This window comes from Engystomops pustulosus, chromosome 2 (assembly GCF_040894005.1).
Source record: "Engystomops pustulosus chromosome 2, aEngPut4.maternal, whole genome shotgun sequence".
Taxonomy (NCBI): domain Eukaryota; kingdom Metazoa; phylum Chordata; class Amphibia; order Anura; family Leptodactylidae; genus Engystomops; species Engystomops pustulosus.
This window is the reverse complement of record NC_092412.1, coordinates 221,948,254-221,971,244: the sequence shown is the minus strand read 5'-3', so window position 1 is coordinate 221,971,244 and position 22,991 is coordinate 221,948,254. Positions and strand designations below refer to the sequence as shown.

Below are 22,991 nucleotides of genomic sequence, written 5' to 3'. Positions count from 1 at the left end.
ATGAGGCTAGATAGCATCTAAAACATACAATAATTGACCCTGACACTATAGAAGATGGCATGCAGAGGCAGCGGCAGCAGCGGCAGGCTAGAGAGTGGCATGGCGACATACCCCAAATGGACTCAGGCTTCAAACCAATGGGTGGCAGAAAGGAACCAAAGGAGGTGAGCAAGAAGCGCTGAAATGATTTCCTATGTGAACAAAAGGTTGACGGTATATTTATTCGATAACACAGCATGGTGGCGACATAGTGACCAAGTTCCATAACGTATCTGGTGAAACACCCAAAAAATGAGCCTGACACAGCTTGTTTGATAAGGGGACGACATGTGGAGGCAGCCATGGAGACGACTTCCATGATTAAGAGTGACAGTATGGGGCATCCATATTGCGTTGCTATGATTGAAACTTTAGGTCTCCAGCATGGTGGCGACAGATGCGCCGAGTTCCATTATGTATCTGGTGAAACACCTGAAAATTCTGCCTGACACAGCTCGTTTGATAAGGGGATGATGTGCTTTATATCCTCTCACGCTCCAGCGTCTGGGGTATAGAGAGTTGAAAGTTGTGCAGGGAGACATTGGTGGACGCTGTGGAGGATCGTGGAGGCGAAATGGACAGGAAACAGCAGGGGCAGTATGCATGGATGCCTCTGAGGCTGCCTAATCTTGGGATGGAGCTGGCGGTCCGCTGCCAGGCGAGCTTTCGCCTGTCCAAGCCCCTGTCTCTCCGCTCCTCCCCACCCAAAATGGGCCTGGGGGCCAGAAGCGTCTACTTTGAAAAAATTATAATTTTCAAAGCAGGCGGGGTCGTTTGAATATTTCATCTAGGAATAATGGAATAGCATAGCGGTTCTATTTTTAATAGTTTTTTCGGAAAAGGTTCCATGATTAAGAGCGACAGTATGGGGCATCCATATTGCGCTGCTATGATTGCAACTTCAGGTCTCCAGCATGGCGGTGACAGATGCGCCGAGTTCCATTATGTATCTGGTGAAACACCCGAAAATTCTGCCTGACACAGCTCGTTTCATAAGGGGACCATGTTTGGAGGCAGTGAACTAGTAGTAGATTAAAGGTGCTGCAGTTAAAACTATGTTAGTTGTTATGTCTCTCGGCTACTCCCCAAACAGCACCTCTAAGAAGCTTTTGTATAAGATCAAGTGTAGTAGTGTTCTTATAAGTTTGGGTTATGGCGGGTGAGGGGAATGTAAACAGATGCGCAAGAAGCGCTAAAATAATATTGGTAAATGATAAAAGTTTGCCAGTATATTTTGTGGATTACACAGCAGGGTGGCGACAAAGTTAACAAGTTTGATGTGGAAGCCATGAAAACAACCCAAAATTCTGCCTGACACAGCTCGTTTGATAAGGGGACCATGTTTGGAGGCAGTGAACTAGTGGTAGATTAAAGGTGCTGCAGTTAAAACTATGTTAGTTGGATCTTGGGATGGAGCTGGCGCTCCGCTGCCAGACGAGCTTTCGCCAATCCAAGCCCCTGTCTCTCGGCTACTCCCCAAACAGCACCTCTAAGAACCTTTTGTATAAGATCAAGTGTAGTAGTGTTCTTATAAGTTTGGGTTATGGCGGGTGAGGGGAATGTAAACAGATGTGCAAGAAGGACTGAAATAATATTGGTAAATGATAAAAGTTTGCCAGTATATTTTGTGGATTACACAGCAGGGTGGCGACAAAGTTAACAAGTTTTATGTGGAAGCCATGAAAACAACTCAAAATTCTGCCTGACACAGCTCGTTTGATAAGGGGACCATGTATGGAGGCAGTGAACTAGTAGTAGATTAAAGGTGCTGCAGTTAAAACTATGTTAGTTGGATCTTGGAATGGAGCTGGCGCTCCGCTGCCAGACTAGCTTTTGCCAATCCAAGCCCCTGTCTCTCGGCTACTCCCCAAATAGCACCTCTAAGAACCTTTTGTATAAGATCAAGTGTAGTAGTGTTCTTATAAGTTTGGGTTATGGCGGGTGAGGGGAATGTAAACAGATGCGCAAGAAGCGCTGAAATAATATCGGTAAATGATAAAAGTTTGCCAGTGTATTTTGTGGATTACACAGCAGGGTGGCGACAAAGTTAACAAGTTTGATGTGGAAGCCATGAAAACAACCCAAAATTCTGCCTGACACAGCTCGTTTGATAAGGGGACCATGTATGGAGGCAGCTATATGGACGACTTTTGGAGGCAGCTATTGCGATGACGTGTGGAGGAAGCAATGGAGACTACGTGTGGAGGCAGCTAAAAAGACGACGTGTGGAGGCTGCTATGGAGACATTTTAATTTGGATAGTGCCTGTATGTGGCAGTACAAAAAAGTTTTCAAACCAGAGGAGCAGGTAGGTGGTCCTCCAGAAAAATTAAATAGATTGAGTGCCTGTATGTGGCAGTCCAAAAAAGTTTTCAAACCAGAGGAGCAAGTAGGTGGTCCTCCAGAAAAATTAAATAGAGTGAGTGCCTTTATGTGGCACTCCTAAAAATTGTTTAAAACAGAGGACCGGGTAGGTGGCCCTCCAGAAAAATTAAATACATACAGTACTATAGCTATAGCCAGTTGGCCCTGGCAAAAAATAGCCAGTTTCCTCTGCTTTAGTGTACAAAGAGGAGAAGAAGGAGGACAATGAGGAGGAGGAGTGCATACATTATTCAGGTTGAGCTTCTTTCACCTAGTGGAGAATGGAAATTCTGAGAAATCCAGGCTTTATTCATCTTGATAAGCGTCAGCCTGTCAGCGCTGTCAGACGACAGGCGTCTACGCTTATTGGTGATGATGCCACCAGCTGCACTGAAAACCCGCTCGGACAACACGCTAGCGGCAGGGCAGGCAAGAACCTCCAAGGCGTACAGCGCCAGTTCGTGCCACATGTCCAGCTTTGAAACCCAGTAGTTGTAGGGAGCTGTGTGATCATTTAGGACGATGGTATGGTCAGCTCGGCCTCAACAGTGCTCTACCACGAGTCCCAGTAACTTGAGACATGATGAACCTAGGGAGTGTAGCTCTGCGGCGTTCCCCTGCTCCCTCATCAGCAGGTGGTGTCTCACCCCGCCCAGGACCACGGCCTTTGACCCCTGCAGTAGTTTGACGCCCACGTCCACGCCTTCGTCCTCTACCCCTTGCCCTCGGGTTAAACATTTTCCAAATTAAAGTGTAAGCTTTAAATTTTTTTTTTTTGTGTTTATTTTTTATTTTTATTTTTTAAACAACACAATGCTATCCTATTGCTATGGCTAGTTTCTAACCTACACTGACAGCACACAACTGGATTTTGTGCTGTGCCTGATGACTTTGAGTTATAAAAAGAAATAGACGTAAAAAAAAATAAATCAGAAGACTGTGCCTAATTCAAATCAAACCCCTAATAAATTGTCCCACTTCGGTGTTTGAGGTGGATATGTTTGTCACTAAGAGCTAAACACAACGGTCGCAAGTCTCCCAGCAAATTCCTCACAATATGGTACTAGCTGCACTACTAGTGGCAGCAAGCCCAGCCACAAGCAAACAATAAAAAGTAAAATATAATGCTATTGTAGGCCTAAATAAGCCGTTGGGGTTCTCCTATGGCTATTTTCTAGCCTACACTGAAAGCACACTGCTTTGCCACATTACTTTGAGTTCTAAAAAGAAATAAACGTAAAAATAAATAAATCAGCAGACACTGCCTAATTCAAATAAAACCCCTAATAAATTGTCCCACTTTGGTGTTTGAGGTGGATATGTGTGTCACTAAGAGCTAAACACAACGGTCGCAAGTCTCCCAGCAAATTCCTCACAATATGGTACTAGCTGCACTACTAATGGCAGCAAGCCCAGCCACAAGCAAACCAAAAAAAGTAAAATAAAACGTTATTGGAGCCCTAAGAAGGGCTGTTGGGTTCTTGTAGAATCACTGCTGCCTAACACTATTCTAATAGAACACCCTAACGCTTTCCCTGACCAGCAGCAGCTCTCTCCCTAGCGGCATCCAGACAGAGAATGATCCGAGCAGCGCGGGCAGGGGCTAGTCTATTCCAGGGTCACCTGATCAGGCCAGCCAACCACTGCTATCGACGTGTAAGGGTACCACGTCATGCTGGGTGGAGTGCAGAGTCTCCTGGCTTGTGATTGGCTCTTTTTCTGGCCGCCAAAAATCACAACGGCGGGAGATGCCATTTTCTCGAGCGGGCGAAGTATTCGTCCGAGCAACGAGCAATTTCGAGTACGCTAATGCTCGAACGAGCATCAAGCTCGGACGAGTATGTTCACTCATCTCTAGTCAGACCCCTCATTCCTGCAGACCCCTCTCCATGACCACTCCAGTAACCAGAATCCAAATGTGCTGTTTGATCGTTTGGCCCGTTGCCTGCTGTCTACTGTGCAATAAAGAACTGTAAGCTGATTTGCAAAACGTTGCCTCCATCTGGTCCCTGGATATGGCTGCTTACCACCACGGGCTTCATTACCCCGGAACTCATCCTACAGACACTCAGGTGTTGCCCCAGGGAGAAACCAGTACATCAGCCTCTCCCTCCTTAGTTCTTGCACACACCACGTGCTGGAGACCTGGCAGGCTGTAGGTTAGCCCTCCGGTCCCCATACCAAGCCAGCCATTCAAGTATGATAGTTATACCCTATAGTTATAATTTAGTGAGATACATTTTAGATACAGTATAGTGAGTGTTAGATACAGTATCGTCAATATAATTCCATATCTAACATATATTTTGGCTCGTATGCAGATGTGCAATCCGGTCGGACAATGCACTCTCGGGGATCACACAGGTCAGGTAAGTAAATGTGCCCCACTGTCTCTCTCTCTTCACTCTGACTGCCAGAACAGACTCCTGAGACAGACCATGTGCTCCCACTGCACAGGGCTTTTATACTCCCCCTGGTCAGGTGGTAGCACCTCTCCAATCACACTCCAGCTAACAATACAGCCACATAATTGGATAATTACTTAAATCAACTTAACTATTGCCTTCCCAGGCAGTATCTACAGCTGCAATTACATCAAGTTCCCCTAGCATTATATTCTGGGTGAGTTGTGCAGGCTCACCAGATAGATCCTGACATAGAGAGGGCGCTATTCGCAACTACCCACCTGCCTATGCATTGGCAGGGGTGTTGCACACAGAATAAAGATTACAGAGTATAATAGAGCTGGCAGACTAATAGTTTGACCAGCAAGGGAAAATGGCTGCACACAGATCTTCAATCAGAGCTAACCAGCTGAAGGAGAGGTATGTCTGACGGTGTGTTCACAACTTGAAATGGCTGAGGTCCGCACTCACTGTTGCTTGAGTAGAGGTAATTTTTATGGAAAGACAGTTACAGATACAATAAGGTTACAAATCTGACACGTTTCTGACCTTTCCTTAGTAACTAAGGACCGTAAAGGTCAGAAACGCGTCAGATTTCCACCTTATTGTATATGAACTGCTGTCTTTCCATGAAACAATAAAGAAATAACCTCTACTCAAGCAACAGTGAGTGCGGACCTCAGCCATTTCAAGTTGTGTGTGTCTGGGAAAAGAAAGGCGTTTCTGGAGGTCTTATGCACCACTATAGTTAGGGTGTGTTCATACTTGTTGTTAAAGGGAACCTGTCAACAGATATTGCCTAATAAACCACTACCAGTATGGTGTCAAGCAGCTGAACAGCTTCTAGATCTTGTTTCTTTCAGAGCCCAGCTTGATAGAAAAAAAATCAACTTTGAAGCAACATGTAAGTTGGATGCAGGGGTACACCTGCCATGAGGTGAGTTGAGACTCTCGTCTCAGGCAGCGCACCACCTGCTGGACAAGGGGGCAGCATCGTGTGCCCGCCCGCCCGTGCTTCTGTCCGCTAGCCATGCCGATGCCTATGCCGCCGCCCAGGCTGACCCCCCCCTCCTCCATGCCGGCTGGCGCATTCTCTTTCCTGCTGCACACATACCCCTGCCCAAAGTGTAGCACCACCTGCCCTTCCACCCCGCATACCCTCTCGGCTCCCTCTCCGCTCCATCTCCTCTCCTCTCTGCTCGGCTCCCTCTCCTCTCCGCTCGGCTCCCTCTCCTTTCCACTCCACTCGGCTCCCTCTTCTCTCCACTCCACTCGGCTCCCTCTCCACTCCCTCTCCGCTCGAGTCCCTCTCCTCTCCGCTCCCTCCCTTCTCCGCTGGGCTCCCTCTCCACTCCCTCTCTACTCCCCCCGCTCCCTCTGTCGCCCCCTCCCCCCGCTCCCTCTGTCGTCCCCTCCGCTCCCTCCGCCCACCTCAAGTGCAGGACAAGGCAGAAGCTTCCTAAAAGAAAAGAAAGTAAGTTTATATGTATATGTATGTGGATGTGTATATGGATGTGTATATGGATGTTATGTGTATATGTATGTATTTATATATATATATTTATATATATATATATATTACTCTGTATGCATTTTATACTACATGGCGATATGCTGTATGTATTTTATACTACATGGTGGTACACTGTATGCATTTTATACTACATGGCGGTACACTGTATGCATTTTATACTACATGGCGATATGCTGTATGCATTTTATATTACATGGTGGCAATCGGTATGCATTTTATATTACGTGGCATGCTGTATGCATTTTATACTACATGGCGGTACTACGTGGCATGCTGTATGCATTCTATACTACATGGTGGTACGCTGTATGTATTTTATACTACATGGCGGTACACTGCACGCTTTATGCATTTTTCATTGATTTATTTTCACACCAAACCAATATGAAGGATCTGGTCCTGACACTCCCATATTACATATATGGGTTGGGGGGGACATCTCTCTATGGCTCGCCTCAGGCAGCAGACAGGCTTGGTACACCCCTGGTTGGATGTATAAAAGTAAAGCACCCCCTCCCTCTGAGCACCTCCTCCCATGTGATTGGCATCATGTGCCAGACTTCAGGAGATCTGGTCAATGATGTCCCTGGACACAGGAACATCAGTCACAGTGAAGGGGCCATTCTATGGCAGGAAAAGCTTGTGTTAAACTCTCCTCCTCCTTGACTTTATAAAACCAATTTACAACTCACTTCAAAGTTAATTATCTGGAAAAATGCCACCATGAAACAAACTAGTTCTTAAAGCTGTTTAGCTGACAACATACTGGTTTTAGTTTACTAGGCTAATTTCACATGACAGGTTCCCTTTCAAGGGGTTATCCGGGTGTTAAAAATTACTTAGGGCCGGACTGGGGCGGGCTATTTAAAAATAATAAACATGTAGATATCTCCTCCAGCGCCGCCGATGTCCCGCGCCACGGTCCGCTTGACCCGTGCCCCTGTTTGTTTACAGGGACACAGAAGCCACGCACAGGGAGCTTCCGGTCCGCGATGTGGCCGCCTCCTCCCATCCGTCCCTATCTCTCAGCATTGTAGGGCGCTGGGAGATGGTGTCGAATGCAATCAAACCGGCACACAGAGGAGACGGACTGCGTCATGGGACATCAGCGGCGCTGGACGAGGTAAGTAGATGTTTATTATGTTTAAATAGCCCACCCCATCCCGGCCCTCAGTATTTTTTAACACCCGGATAACTCCTTTAACACATGTGTTTTTTAACCACAACAGTAGAGAAGAGGAGGTTTGCCTAATTACATTGCTGTCAACATTGTATTTACAAAATTAACACAATGTTAACATCTGTGTTAACATGGGGGTTAACGAACACATGCGTTAACTGATTTGTTTCCTAAACGCAATGTTGACAGCAATGTAATTAGGAAAATCTCCTCTTTTCAGGTGCTGTGATGCATTTGAAAACGCATGCGTTAACGCCACTTTGCAGCTGTCAGCAGTAGAGCGCAGTTCAGACTGCTGACTGAAAAGCATCAAGGAATTCAGTGCAGGGCCGCACCTGCCATGAGGCGAGATGAAAATCTCGCCTCAGGCGGCAGACGTCTGAGCCCTGATGAGAGCGGCATCTTGGGTGAATAAAATTAGGGTGATTTGGGCGCCCATTGCCGCCCATCATGAAATTAATCGCGTCTGTTTCTTTAAGAACACAGACGCGATTAATATACAGAGCGGCGCAGGCCTGTTTGCCTGCGCCGCTCTGTTGCTCTGGAGGACCCAGGCGGCGTGTGATGATGTCACGCCGCCTGCGTCCCGGCACAGATCGTTCGGGGGAAGTAGAGGAAATGGCAGCGGCTGTGGGCAGGCTCGGGTCTCCGTGCTGCCACCGGAAGCATCTGATAACGATCCCCTCCAGACTTGCAGGGAGCGGCGTAGGAGGCTTAGATCATGCACAGCAGCTGCCTGGGGCCGTCGATGGTGATGGGGGTCCGTGCAACTCAGCCCCGAAGTCTCACAGCTGCAGCTCCTCCTGCTCAGGATACTGGCACCATCGGATCCCCACGCTGCTCACACAGCAGCAGCCCGCATCGCGCATCGCAGCCCTAGCCACACAGCCATCTTGGGGACACAATATGAGGAACTGATGTATGTATATGATGTATGTAAATAATGTGTCTATGTGTTTATGGTGTGTATGCTGTGTGTATGTATGCTGTGTGTGTGTGTGTGTATGGTGGGTGGGAGTGTGTATGGTGGGTGTGTGTGTATATATTGTAAATCGTTATATATATATGTCCAAGTATATTATGTTTATATGCTATAAGTACTATACAGAATGTGTGTATATGATGTCTATATATTGTGTGTGTGTATAAATGTATGTGTACATATTTTGTGTGTATATACTTTGAGTTTACATATAATGTGTATATATATATATATATATATATATATGTATATATGTATAGAACTTTATGTAAATGTGTGTGATTTTACAAATCTGTATAAATCTGCTATTGGGCTGCGTGGGGACGTAAACAGAGGTTTATTGGGGGGGGGGGGGGACAGCATTTTCAAGTTTCGCCTCAGGCAGCAAAAAGGCTAGAATCGACCCTGATTCAGTGCCCTCTCATTCGAGGAGCAGAAGATTGTGACACAACAGTAACGGTGGTACTTTGTCCCCTAGTGTGGAGAATGCTGAAGGGAACCCCAAAAGCACGGGGCTTAGAGTCTTGGTATATTACAAGTGTGGCTCTAATAGATGTAATTGTTGCAGAGTTTCGCAACCTACTAAAAATGTGATGATTGACGTTGATAATACTAATTATAGAATAAAAGATTTTATCAACTGCAACACAAATAATGTAGTGTAGTAAAGTTTATACATTGTGTAATCTCTGCTATGTTACATGATGCACCAGAGTTTGAAAGTCAGGAGTAACAAACATCTTAATGGAGCAGTCAACAAAGAGGTTAAAAATCTATCTAATGTGGCCAAACATTTTCAGCAGTATCATGATGGAGATTTGGCTGGCATCAGAGTACTTGGACTAGAAAGGGTTAAGTGGTTAAAACAGACGGCTACTCGATAGGGAAAGCTTTTGGATTTGATAATGATAAATACTATTATATATCATGGACATCTTTGGGGAGATTTATCATCAAGTTTCTGAGGTTAGACTGTTGAAGTTGCCCATAGAAACCAATCAGGGCTCAGCTTTAATTTTATAAATAGCTGTGAGAAAATGAAAGCTGTGCTCTGATTGGTTGCCACTTGAGACTTGATGATAAATCTCCTCCCATGTGAGAAATGACTTGATTATATTGTATTGATTTTGTTTTTGAGGATGCACAGATTATTTATATATATGTCTTTGTATGTGATTTTACTCTCTCTGCTTGAACCTTTTGTATTCCACACCTGGACTGATTGGGGCAGATTTACTTACCCGGTCCATTCGCGATCCAGCGGCGCGTTCTCTGCAGTGGATTCAGGTCTTCCGGCGATTCACTAAGGCAGTTCCTCCGACGTCCACCAGGTGTCACTGCTGCGCTGAATGCACTGAACTTCACCAAGCCGGGCCGAGTGAAGGTAAGCGCGTGTCGAGCGACACTTTTTTTTTAAAATGCGGCAGTTTCTCCGAATCTGTCCGGTTTTCGTTCAGCCACGCCCCCCAATTTCTGTTGCGTGCAAGCCGACGCCGATGCGTCACAATCCAATCGCGTGCGCCAAAAACCCGGGGCAATTCAGGAAAAATTGGCGCAAATCGGAAATATTTGGGTAACACGTCGGGAAAACACGAATCGGGCCCTTAGTAAATGACCCCCACTGTGTGATGTTTGGGGGATACTTTAGACACTATGGGGCAGATTTACTTACCCGGTCCATTCGCGATCCAGCGGTGCGTTCTCTGCGGTGGATTCGGGTCTTCTGGCGATTCACTAAGGCAGTTCCTCCGACGTCGACCAGGTATCGCTGCTGCGCTGAAGTCTGCCGGAGTTCACGATCCTATTCCTTGTGCAGGTAAGCGCGTGTCCAGCGACACTTTTTTTAAAAAAAAATGTGGCGGTTTCTCCGAATCTGTCGGGTTTTCAGTCGGCCACGCCCCCCATTTCTGTGGCGTGCACGCCAGCTCCACAATCCGATCGTGTGTGCCAAAAACCCGGGGCAATTCAGGAAAAATCGGCACAAATCGGAAATATTTGGGTAACACGTCGGGAAAACGCGAATCGGCCCCTTAGAAAATGACCCCCTATATGTGTTAGTTCACTTTGATTAAAGACCTTGACGGTCAGAAACGCAACAGTTTGTTTGTACTGTATTGCTTTTAATGCTGTCTATGTAACGAATAAAGCTGGATGCCAATTTCTGTTATGACACTGGAGTTCCGACCTTCCCTTCTGAAGTGTTGTTCATCTATTGTACTGGAACAAGAAGAGGATTATACTTTAAGTGTGCACTCGATTAGTGAACTGATATATTCTGGTGTGTGAATTGCATTTGATGTTCATAACCCTATCTCCACGTGTGAGACTTGACTGCCACTAACATCACATGCCCTCCCTTCACCATCTTCCCGGGGATTTGGCCTGTTCAACTGGTCCAACCTAACCATGACACTATTGCTATGGCATGCTTCAAGCCAGCCATTCAAGTATGATAGTGATGCCCTATAGTTATAATTTAGTGAGATATAATTCCATATCTAACATGTATTTTGGCTCATAGACCTTTAAGCTACTTAGGAATCAAGGAGTTTTTAGCATCACTGACTTAGCAAACATCCGCTCAAGACAGAATATTGGAACTTGACATCTCAATCCGGAAAGCACACAGCAACACAAAGGGAATAATGCCTGAATGTATCTACTAAAATGTTTAACGTGTTTAACATCGCCATAAAAAGTAAACTAATATAAACGTTTCAGAGAGATTAGTGAGTTCACTATAAAGCAGGCCCCGGAGTGAAGGTGAAGACGTAACAGAGGGGACACATGACAGGGGCTGTAATCTTGCAGCCTCACAGGGGGGGATCATGGAGAGGTCACTTGGGAGGGGTTGTTTAGGTTAGAGGAAAAGTTATGTTCAACATTAAAAGGGGGTGGAACAGAGCTTTTATAAGGGGCTTTCACAGGTGCATATTAACATTTGCTGGGTTAGAGCCATTAGTGAATTTTCCCCTGTGATGTCTGACATGGACGATTTGATGCAGCGAGTTATGCAGGCTGTCGCCCGGCGTGGCACAGCATGGCTGGAGCAGCAGCACCTCGATGGGGAGCCTGCAGGTCCCTCATCCCCAGCTGAGGTACCTGTAGTTCCGAGGAGGAGCTGACGTGCACGCCCTCCTACCAGGCTTAGTCCTGATATAACCCCCAGGCCTCAGCGCCGCCGCAGGAGCCCCAGCAGGGAACCTCCAGCCGCCTCTCGCAAACGCTCTTCCAGAGCAGAGGTTCGGCCTGAGAGGAATCCGGGATCGTGTCGGGGTGTGGGCGCGCTGAATTTGTGGATACGGCTTACCGGGCCAGTCAGCGGTCGTCGAGGAGGCAGATCCCGGGAGCTTCGGCGGCTCCTCTCCCTCCCGGAGGGAGCCTACATCCTTAGTCTTTAGTGTCGGCCAGGACATCTGTGCGGAGGGGCCAGGAGACCGCAGGCAAGAGCCAGCGAGTGGGACCCGGCGAAGTGGTGGTACGGCGACCATCTCTGGATTTCCAATATGAGGGGAAGTGGCCAGAAGCAGGGGCGGAGCTGGAGGCTCTTCCCCTTAGCAACTTTGAGGATCCCTGTCTGGGCGGCAATGGGGGTGAGGGCCTGCTTCATTGCAGGAGCCGGATGTGAGCAGGGTGATTTCGGCACGGCAGCCGCAGTCGACGGCTGGATCCACAACTGCCAAGCCGGAAGCTCTGTGACACCGGCAGCTGGATCCAGGAGGGGACCGGGACCGCAGGCTTCACCCACGGGGGGGGGGGGGGTGTCAGCGCCCCCTGCGAGGACAGGTGAGGTTACCACTTGTGCGGTTGGGGCATTTGAGGTGACTACGGAGGGTTTGCAGAGGGTATTTTCTAGTGTGCAGGATCTCTTAGGGTTAGGGGTGTGCGGGTCAGAGGGGTCCCCGGCCCAGGTGAGGGAGGGGGGTCTATGCCCGAGCAGTTTCTATGACAAGCAGTTTCGTCAGCGGAAGGCAAACCACCCCTCCCTCAAGTGGGATCACAAAGATATTAATTTTTGAATGCGTCTGATTTCTACTCCACGTGGGGGAAAGCCCTTTCGGGAGTTGGGAGGGGGGTTTGGTTACTCCTCTGCTAGGCCCACGAGTACGGGGAGGGGTTGTTGCTGGCAGTTTAATGAGGGCCAGTGCAAGTTTGGAAATGACCGTCGCTTCAAACACGAATGTTCAGGGTGTGGAGGAGCTAATGGATTGTCTCGCTGCTTTAGGAAGCTTAGAGGGTGGAAAAGATGCGCCCGTACCTCGCGGCATACCCCAACAGGGAAGCGGCGCGCATGTTAATTGAGGTGTTTAGTGTTGGTTTTCGGATCCCGTCGATCCAAGCGGTTAAAGGGGATCAGGAGCCGGGTAATTTAGTTTCTGCTAGGGGTCATTCTGAGGTGGTGAGGGAGAAACTGCTTAAGGAGGTAGGGTTGGGGCGCATGGCGGTCCCGTTTAAATGTCCTCCTTTTGAGGACCTTTTGGTTTCACCGTTGGGGGTGGTGCCTAAAAAGGAGCCGAATAAGTTTCGGCTCATTCACCACCTCTCCTATCCTACTGGAGTGTCAGTGAATGACGGCATTCCAGATGAACTGAGCTCGGTGTCGTACACGTCCTTCGATTCGGCTTTGCAATGGGTTCGCTGTTATGGCCCGGGGACCCTTATGGCCAAGACAGATGTCGAGGCGGCGTTTCGACTGTTGCCTGTGCATCCGGACAGTTGTTGGGGTGTATGTGGGACGGGCAGTATTTTGTTGATCTCTGTTTGGCTATAGGCTGTTCGATTTCCTGTTCTTACTTCGAAAAGTTTACCTGTTTTTTGGAGTGGGAAGTGCGCTGGGAGGCATTGGTTGACTCGGTTTTACACTACCTAGACGACTTCCTACTGATTGGCCCCCCGGGTAAGTGGGTGTGTTCCCAGTTGTTGCTCACTATGGAGCGCAAGGCGTGTAGTTTTGGCGCCAGAAAAAAATGGACGGCCTGTGTACGGAGATTACGTTTTTGGGCATTATTATCGAGTCAGTTGAGATGAAATATAGATTGCCAGTTGAGAAAGTGGAGGACATGCGGGCAGCGGTACGTAGGGCAGACAGGTCTCATAAAATCAAGTTGCGGGACCTGCAGTCAGTTTTGGGCACACTGAATTTCGCCTGCAGAATTATGCCCATTAGGCGTATATTTTGCAGGCGCTTGGTGCAAGCGGCTTCGGGAGTGAGACATCCCGATCATTTTGTGAAGTTGAACGTAGATCTACGGGATGATTTAAAGGTTTGGGAGGTGTTTCTGGAGCAGTATAACGGACGATCGGTTATACAGTTGAGACCCGTAACTAGTGCGGATTTGGAGTCCGGAATCCTGGATATCGCAGGGTTTAGTGGCTAACTTGGCCTTGCTTGAACTGTTTCCCATTATTGTGGCTATTGAGCTTTGGGGGGATAGGTTGCAGAACAGAAAAGTTCGTTTTAATTGTGACAACATGCGAGTGGTGCAGGCTATTAACAGTCAAATTCTCCACCGGTTGTACGTCTGTTGCGGCATCTTGTTTTAAGGGGGTAAGTGTTGAATGCGCAGTTTGGGGCAGTACATTTGCCGGGTGTCAAGAATGAGGTAGCTGATTCTCTGTCTCGTTTTCAGTGGCAGCTGTTCGGGAAACTGGTAACAGAAGCAGAGGATCGGGGGATGGATTGTCCGGAGAAGTTATGGAGTCTGGTATGAAAGCGGGTTGGTTATTGGTCAGGCAGTTGGTGAGCGAGGGTACGTGGAGGACTTATCAGGCAGTTTGGTGTGATTGGGTTCCTTGGGCTTGAATGGGGCCCCTGGTCATTGGGAAGCGACTTTGATGTTCTGGATTGAGGAGGTGTATAATGAGGGAAAATCAGGGGCTAGTAACTCAAAAAGGATGTGAGCCTTGGCTTTTTGGTTTAAAGTGAGAGGTTTAGAGAACTTTGCTGTGCGACAGGCGCTGAAGGGTTTTCAGAGGATTAGGGTAGCCCGTGACTCTCGGAGGCCTGTGTCGTATGAGTTGCTGATTGGTGGGGTTCTATCGGAGTTGTGTTGGTCCAATTTCGAGGTGTGCCTTTTTTTCGGTTGGCCTTTTCCTTGGCTTTCTTTGGGGTGTTTGGGATTTCAGAATTGGTTGCTAAGAATAAGACTGCGTTGGGGGTTTAATTGCAGAGCAGGTCTCGACCTTTAGCAGGAACGGTCTCTCTGATCAGGCCGTGTAAAAACTGGAGCAGAAGCAAAGGCAGACTTCAGCTTAGAGAAAGCTTCTTCAGCCGCTAGAGGCCAGAGTCTAGGATTGGAATTCTTCTTGGTCAGCGCCACAATAGGAGAAAAATGAAAAGAGATATGTTGAATAAATTGCCAGTAATAATTGGCGAAGCCCAGAAATCTCTGTATGGCATGTAATCAACTGGGCAAGTTGGTAGCCACTGAAGCACGGCAGACAGCTTGGCATGATCCATCTTTAGTCCTTTGTCAGAAATAATGTATCCCAGGAACGGAAGGCTACTTTGATGAAACTGGCATTGCTTGAGCTTAGCTTAGGCCCTTAGACGCCTACAAACTTGCCGGATGTGGACCTGATGAGACTGCAGGTCAGGAGAAAATCACAGAATACCGTCCAAGTAGACAACGACACAAGTGTAGAGCAAGTCTCTGAAGATATCATTGACAAATTCCTGGAACACTGCTGGAGCATTGCAGAGTCCAAAGGGCATTACAAGATACTCAAAATGTCCGTCACGAGTATTGAAGGCCGTCTTCCATTCAACACATTCACGGATGCGGATGAGGTTGTATGCACCCCACAGATCCAGTTTGGTGAAAACCTTGGCACCCCTAATTCGATCAAAAAGGTCAGTGAAGAGAGGCAACAGGTAACGGTATTTCACTGTGTTTTTATTGAGACCACGGTAGTCGATGCACGGGTGGAGAGAACCATCCTTCTTGGCCACAAAGAAGAATCCACCACAGGCAGGGGAAGACGATTTGCAGATGAATCCCTTCTGCAAATTCTCCTTGATGTAGGCTGACATAGCCGCGGTTTCAGGCACAAATAACGGTATACCCAACCTCATGGAGGAGATGTACCCGGCAGCAGGTCAATGGGGCAGTCATAGGGACGGTGTGGTGGCAGAATCTCCGCGAGAGGCCAGAGAGATGAGACCACTCAGAGTAGATGACAGGTCACGTGCAGACAGCTTGTCTTTAACTTGTTCCGAAAGACTCTTTTTAAAGGTTGCAATCAGGGCTGCTTCGTTCCAGGCTAACTCACAGGCCAGAGTATAGAACTTAACCGCATAGTCACCAACGGATGAGTCACCTTGACGCAAGTTCAGCAGTATGGCCTCAGCTGAAGACGCCCTGGCAGGATCCTCAAAAGACAGACGGGAATTCTGCAAGGAATGTGTCGAGAGTAGCTGTGACTGGATTGTTCCTGTCCCAGAGGGGAGTAGCCAATGCCAGGGCTTTTCCTGGGAAGAAGACTGATCACAAAAGCCACCTTAGCCCGCTCTGTGGCAAACTGCGCAGGCATGAGTTTGATATGTAGGGAGCACTGAGTAATGAAGCCTCTGCATAACTTGGCCTCACCGTCACATTTGGAGGGCATGGATAAACACAGCATGGGTTCAGCAGGAGACAATGCAGCCGTAGCGGGAGGTACCGCAACAGTTGCTGCAGGGCGGCGTTGACTTGTCCAAGTTGCTGTCCTTGTGCGGCAATCTGTTTAGACTGCTGGACCACGATGGTGGTAAGATCAGCCAGTTCTGGAAGCGGAACCTCGACAGGATCCATGGCCGGATCTTACTATCAGGCTCCAAGGGTAGTGGACCAACTGGACCACTGCGGACGATGACATAAGCCGCAAAGCCATTTGGACTTGCTGCGGCGTGGTACCACCAGGTCATTCCACAGGTGCGACTGTCCACAGTGGCAGCCAAATGGAAGTACACAGACGTTAGGCACCATGACATCAGCGCACCCTAGGCTGCAATCACCAGCCACTCCGGTATTCTGGGCCCAGACTGTCTCCAGGCCCCAAAAAAAGGCTAGGCACTGGTAGGGGATGTTTCAATTACCTTTAAGAACAAATTCAAAGAACCTTTCCTGTATATAACCTGTAATATCTTGTGCCCATCTTGCACATAACCTGCCTGTACAGTTTTTTTTTACATTTTACATGTTTACATGTTTACATGTTTAATATTCAATCTGCTTTATTTTTATCTGTTAAACTATCCCATGAAAAGTTATCTAGAAAGAATCCACGGATTCCACAGTATCTTATGAAATATTTACAAGTTTTTCTTAATTTCCTGTTGCATAACTAAAGGTCACTGTAATTGGGGGGTAACTGTGGCCAATCACAATAGCTAGCCATGCCTATAAATCCAAGGTAAATAGAGAACTTCTCAGAAGGAGGAGGTAGAGGCGCTCAGTATCTTATACAGAGACGCATCATCCAGCAGCTGTAGTCACATATTGCATTTTCTTTCACGTGTCCAAAATGAATTCTCCACCTATATGTGCTGTACTTCTGCTGGCAAGTTTACTGATCCCGACAGCTTCTAGTCAAGGTAATTTCTGTCTCCTTTGTGTACCATTGTGTCACAATATCATATAATAATCTACTCTTTTATATTATTTTTTTGAAAAATGCCATACTGCCATTTCTATTATATTTACCCATTTCTGCTCCTTAACCCTTTGGTAATTGGTAACTGAATGTCCAGGTACATTTTTGCAGTACAGTTCTTCTTTAAATGACAATATCATTGGAAGAGCTTTACATATTATAGCAATTAACTAGCTTTAAATTGATAGGATAGTTTTATTATTTCCATGTATTGTCTTTATAGACAAATGACAAAAAGTGTGCACAATGTACTTTTGCCAATTTATTCCCATAAATGTTTTGAAATTGAATAAAACTTTAACAAAATATGTTAAAAATAAGCATGGTGTCAGCTCACAGGTTCAGCTACAGATGCAACGGGTGCGTGTAATTCTGCAGACTCTCATCTCTGTCTCCCTGTAGCTACTTCTCCATTCTACAATCGGCTGACAGGCTGGGGAGGGGGGGTTGATACACTACAAACAGTTATACCTTCTGTGGCACTTAGTGTGTATAACACAGAAGATGTATAAATCTTCCCATTATATTATTTCTCTGTAGGATCAATTGCTGGTTTTGACTTAGAGATACTGGTGCTAAATATTGACCAGTGTGGAACTAGCCTAACTGATACAGATACATACCTCCCAACTTGACCAAAATCATCAGTTGCACAGTTGACTTTTTCTGGTCAGTGAGTGCGCAGACACGAGAATTCAACTGTAGTGGAGGATGACTCCAGCTGAAGGGAGAGAGGTTTTAGGGAGATACCAGAAACACAAGAAAAGTGGGCTTAGTCACACAGAGGCGCGTCTGAATAAGATATGCCCCTTGTGATTCGCTGCACCTTCTGGCAGGTTGCCAGGTCGGGCTTACAAAGTAAATTTTCTTGGGATAGGAACTATGCATTTTTTTGTTAAAACAATGTGGGCAATCATTAACATGGGCTATGGTTACCTTCATTTTTTTATTTATAATTCTGCTTGCATATTGTATAAGACACAGTGTACTATATGTTCAGCTCCTCCTACTCTATAACATGCTGCCTGCAGATAGGACATTATGTACAAACTGCTCAGCTACTACTACTTATTTACATGCTGCCTGCAGATAGGACACTAGGTACAATCTGCTCAGATCCTCCTCCTCTATAACATGCTGCCTGCTGATAGGACACTATGTAAAATCTGCTTAGCTCCTCCTGCTCTATAACATGCTGCCTGCAGATAGGACACTATACAATCTGCTCCGTGAATCTTTCTTTATTTTTACAGGTAGAATTAAAATATCTGAAACATTGTTGAAGTTACCACTTCTAGATTTAGATTGTAAATTTAGATGCTACAAGTAATGCTGAAACAGATCTCATAATTATTAACATGCACATGTTACTATGTAACTCTTCTGACAGAAGAACAGAATGAAATGATTTCCCAGATGACTGAATGTGTCAGTAATGTGAATCAGGATCTACCAAAAGTCTGCGACCTGACGCCCTACCGCAGCATCACTGGAGTGTGTAATAACAGGTGAGAAACCTCTTTCTAAAAATACAGCCTTATAGTCTGCCAGTATGACAATATATGATAAAACTGTGATTGAAAATATCTAGAAGTAACAGGTTTCTGTATTAAATTCAGGGACATAACTAGTAGAGGCAGGGCCCCATAGCAGATTTCTGAATATACAGAAGCATTTCTATACCTATAAACATACAGTTCGTTACTCATACACACACATTTATACACTCTTCTCTTACACTCATATGCACATATACACACATACAGTGCTATATACAGACCTACAGCATATATACACACACATTCAGTATATACACCATACACACATACTGCATATACACATCAGATATACACACATATACGGCATATATACATATTATGCTGAACAATGTGCAGAATATACAAGAACACCCCACTTACAGATGAACCCTAGTTACAAACGGACCTCTGGATGTTGGTAATTTACTGTACTTTGGCCTTAGGCTACAATAAACATCTATAACAGTTATCACAGGTGTCTGTAATTAAGCTTTATTATTAATCCTGGTTCTTATGACAATCCAACATTTTAAAAATCCAATTGTCACAGAGACCAAAAAAAAAATTTCACTGGAGTTACAGTCAAAATACACAGTTCCGACTTACATAGAAATTCAACTTAAGAACAAACCTACAGAACCTATCTAGTACGTAACCCCAGGACTGCCTGTGATTTTCTCACCCACTTTGGAGACAGAAGGCTGTAATGTGGTCCTGCCCCCCCCACACACACACTTGTGGACCTCTGGGTGGGATGTTTTCCTCTTGCTTTCAGGCATCCGGTTGGAGGTATAGGAGTCTGTAATCTGTGCAGCTTCATCTGCAGTTTTAGGCTTCCTGTCACAAATAAACTGTCCTACATCCATATAAAAATATAAATAAATAGGACTTTAATCAGGTCCTCATGGCTTTTGACAGAAAGTCCTCAGGTCCATTGTTGGAAAGTAGTTCTTAAATTGCCCACAGTATCAGCGTAGCCGTCAGTTGGTTCTCGCTTCTCAATCCGGAACTTCCTGCAGTACTCCTCTAGAGTTTTTAACTAAAGCTGCTTTTATAGAGTCATTATCCTCATCAAACTCAGGGAACAGGTCAGTGACTACTTCCATGGCTGTGCCTATTAGTCTTAGGGCTTAAAATACTGTGCGCACTGATCTCCAGGCAGATGGTATTGCCTGCGGGTCTTCTCAAATGACTGCAGAAAAATAGCCAAGTACCCATCTGTGTGCAGCACCGGGAAACTTTCCTAACAAGGTATGTTAGGATTTATATCCTGAGAGTAGGGTTGCACAGAACTGTTGCCCATATCAATATGTTCCATTTCCAAATGGAATTCTCAATCTAGTTGGCGCTCTGGTACTGCAACCTCTTTATTTATTTAGTTTTCCTTCTGTCCCTCTGCAAGGCGCACAGTAGGATCACATTCACCTAGCTGCTATTCTTTGATAGTCCCTGCAATCCAGCGGGCAATAGGTGACCTGGAGGTTCTCTTTTTTCTGTTCTTTCCTGCCATTTGAATAAATTAATTTCCTTTCTTCAGGACGATGTCCATGTATATATAAATATATCCGTCTTACATCCAAGAGATGCCAGGTTTTGTTGGTGGAATTTCTTGGCTGGTTACAACAGGATGGTAAGACAATCTCTTGGCTCCTGTGGAAATTAGATTCAACTTTAGGCAGGAAGTCTTCATCAAGCTTAAAGGAAACCTACCACTTGTAGTGGCAGGTTTCTGATGGAAATACCGGGCACCAGCTCAGGGTGAGCTGGTGCCGGAGCTTATTTTCGTTAGTGTTTTAAACCGCGGTATCGTGGTATGCGCGCGGCTCTCATTCACTTCCTATGTAGCCGCGCGCACGGTAAGCGCCGAGCGCGTACCTGCCTGCGCCAGCTATAAAGTTTAAAAAGTGTTTTAAACCGCGATACCGCGGTTTAAAACACTAATGAAAATAAGCTCCGGCACCAGCTCACCCTGAGCTGGTGCCCGGTATTTCCATCAGAAACCTGCCACTACAAGTGGTAGGTTTCCTTTAAGAGTTATTCTATCCTCCAAGACCACAACATAAGGTTCTCGAGCGCCTCCATGTTATGGCTACTAAGAAAGCTGTTTTAAAAAGTCACAAACCGAATGTTGTTCATAGTATTCAAAGGGCTCTTTGTTCAAGGCATCTAGAACAAAAAATAAAATCCCACTGAGGGGGATGAGCCTTTAAGAAGTAAACGAGACCAGACTTGCATGAATCTCATTCCCCACCTGTGTTCTACCAAAGAGGTATTGAAGAAGACACTTAAAGCTGAAATCTGGGCCTTTAGTGTACTGGGCCTTAGACCTTTCTTAAATCCATCCTGCAAAAAAATTGCAAATTTGAGAAATATTTTGGAAGCTCTGGTCAGGAGAGTCTTTCGTACATGAGAGAATTTTTTCCCCCATATTTTCTGGTATATGGCATGAGTTAGTGGTTCTCTACTACTCTTTAAGGTTTAGAAGATAAGCCTCTAGAAGTCAGCAAGGCGCTCTCAGGATCCAAGCTGTTTTAAAAACCCAGGTCTCTGATGTAGCAGATCTGGTCTCTTTGGGTAAATGAATGGAAGATCTAGATTCAGTTTTTGAAAAAGAGGGAACCAAAACTTCTTTAACCAAAAAAGTAGTATTAAGACTACTCTCACCTTGCTTATGAGGGATTTTTTTTATAGAACCTTGTTGAAGAAGGGAATAGGACGAAATGCATACTTCACCTGGTGTTAGTCTGGAGAAAAGGCATCTATGCCCTAAAAATTGATAGAATTTTGCATTTCTTCTGGTGGTGAAAAGGTCTATGGCCAGAAGTCCACATCTGAACACAATGGGGCTTATTTACTAAGGGTCCGCGTGCTCTTTCGTCAGACTTTCCGTTTCGGGGGATTGTACAGCTGTGACAGGTATTTGACAGGGGTTAGCGCCTGGATTGTGTTACACGCCAGCTGCACTGGCTTTCATAGGACAGAAGTTGGGGGGGGGGTTGCAATTGGACAATCCGACTGATTCAGACTGAGAGTAGGATTTAACTTTCAAATTGTGGCGCAAGACAATGCCCTTACATGCACCACGAAGAAGAAGGTGAAATCAGGTGGACCTGAGTGGGGAAGCGACACATGCAGTTTATTGGGCGCACGTTCATAGTGATCATTCTCGTCGAGTACATTCTCGTCGGACAATGCACTTTCGGTGAAATCCGGGGACTGGGTTAGTAAATGTGCCCCAATATCTTTATTGTTTAGGCACCATTTGTGAAGGAGCAACTACATTCTCTAATCCCTTCAGATGGGTGGCTGAAATAGAGCTGACATTGACTTCTGCCCACAAAAATATTTTCTGAGAATTTTTTTGCAGGCTTGCGAACATCCTTCCCCCCCTCCCTCCTTGTCTTCTTAAATAATATTTGTGACCCATTTCAGAGATAATTTTTTATGTGCTTATTCTGTAGTTACCTGGAACTGGCTTTTAGAGTTTATCAGACCGTTTTTAATTCTCTTTTGTTTGAAGGGGCTAGAGCCATATTCTTGAAAAATATTTTTCTGCAAGACAGCACCCCAGCCCTTCTGGTTGGTCTGTATTTGAATCACTGGCCACATGGCTCCAATTCACCTCTTTCACCAGATTTAGGGGTTTCTTCCAATTTCCTAATTTGGAGATCTTTTTACTTTGGAAGGAATTACTAAACACCTGTTTAGATAATACTGGTTCATGTCCCACCTTGATAGTATCCAGGATTGCATTTTTCTCAAGTGGTTTTGACACCAAGCTACACTCTGGATTCACGAGGTCATGAGACCCAGAAGACTGATGGCCCCTCTGATGGAAATTGATCTCTTTGTCTGGAAATCCTTTACTTTCTTCAGAAGTCTGTCCAGATGTTCCTGTGGAAGATAGGAAATCTGAGTTATATTATTTACATTTACGCCCAGAAATTATTTTGCATAACTTGGAGAAAGGTTTGATTTTTTTCAAGTTTATAATCCAACCTAAGTCTTGCAGGATTTGGATAGTTAACAACCTCTGTTGATTGAGGACATCCTCTGTGCTTAGGTATTTTAATCAGAACTTTTTTTTATTTAAGGCAAAGAAACACTAGGACTTACATTTTCATTTTAGAATAAAGATAGACACAAACGGACTGCTCCGAAAGAACGGGAGAGACCGATAACATACAGATACTCTCCGTAAGCACCAGGAGGTATACAAAACAATCAGAGAAAAATAAACAACAACTACCTGTGTAGTGACAACTTAGGCACCATATCCAACAGGTCATTGTACTGGTGATACGCAACGGGGCCCA

The 22,991-nt window shown here is 45.8% G+C and overlaps 1 protein-coding gene across 1 annotated transcript in view; it reads left to right on the top strand.

Annotated features, from left to right (window-relative positions):
• Positions 1 to 16,962: 16,962 nt before the first annotated feature.
• The window catches only part of LOC140119329 (myeloperoxidase-like), a 38,262-nt gene continuing 32,233 nt past the window's right edge, over positions 16,963 to 22,991 (top strand). Inside the window, exons 1-2 of the mRNA XM_072138234.1 lie at positions 16,963 to 17,078; positions 18,528 to 18,645. Coding sequence (XP_071994335.1) covers positions 17,009 to 17,078; positions 18,528 to 18,645 — 188 coding nt within the window. The 5' untranslated portion in view covers positions 16,963 to 17,008. The remainder of the gene's footprint in view (positions 17,079 to 18,527; positions 18,646 to 22,991) is intronic.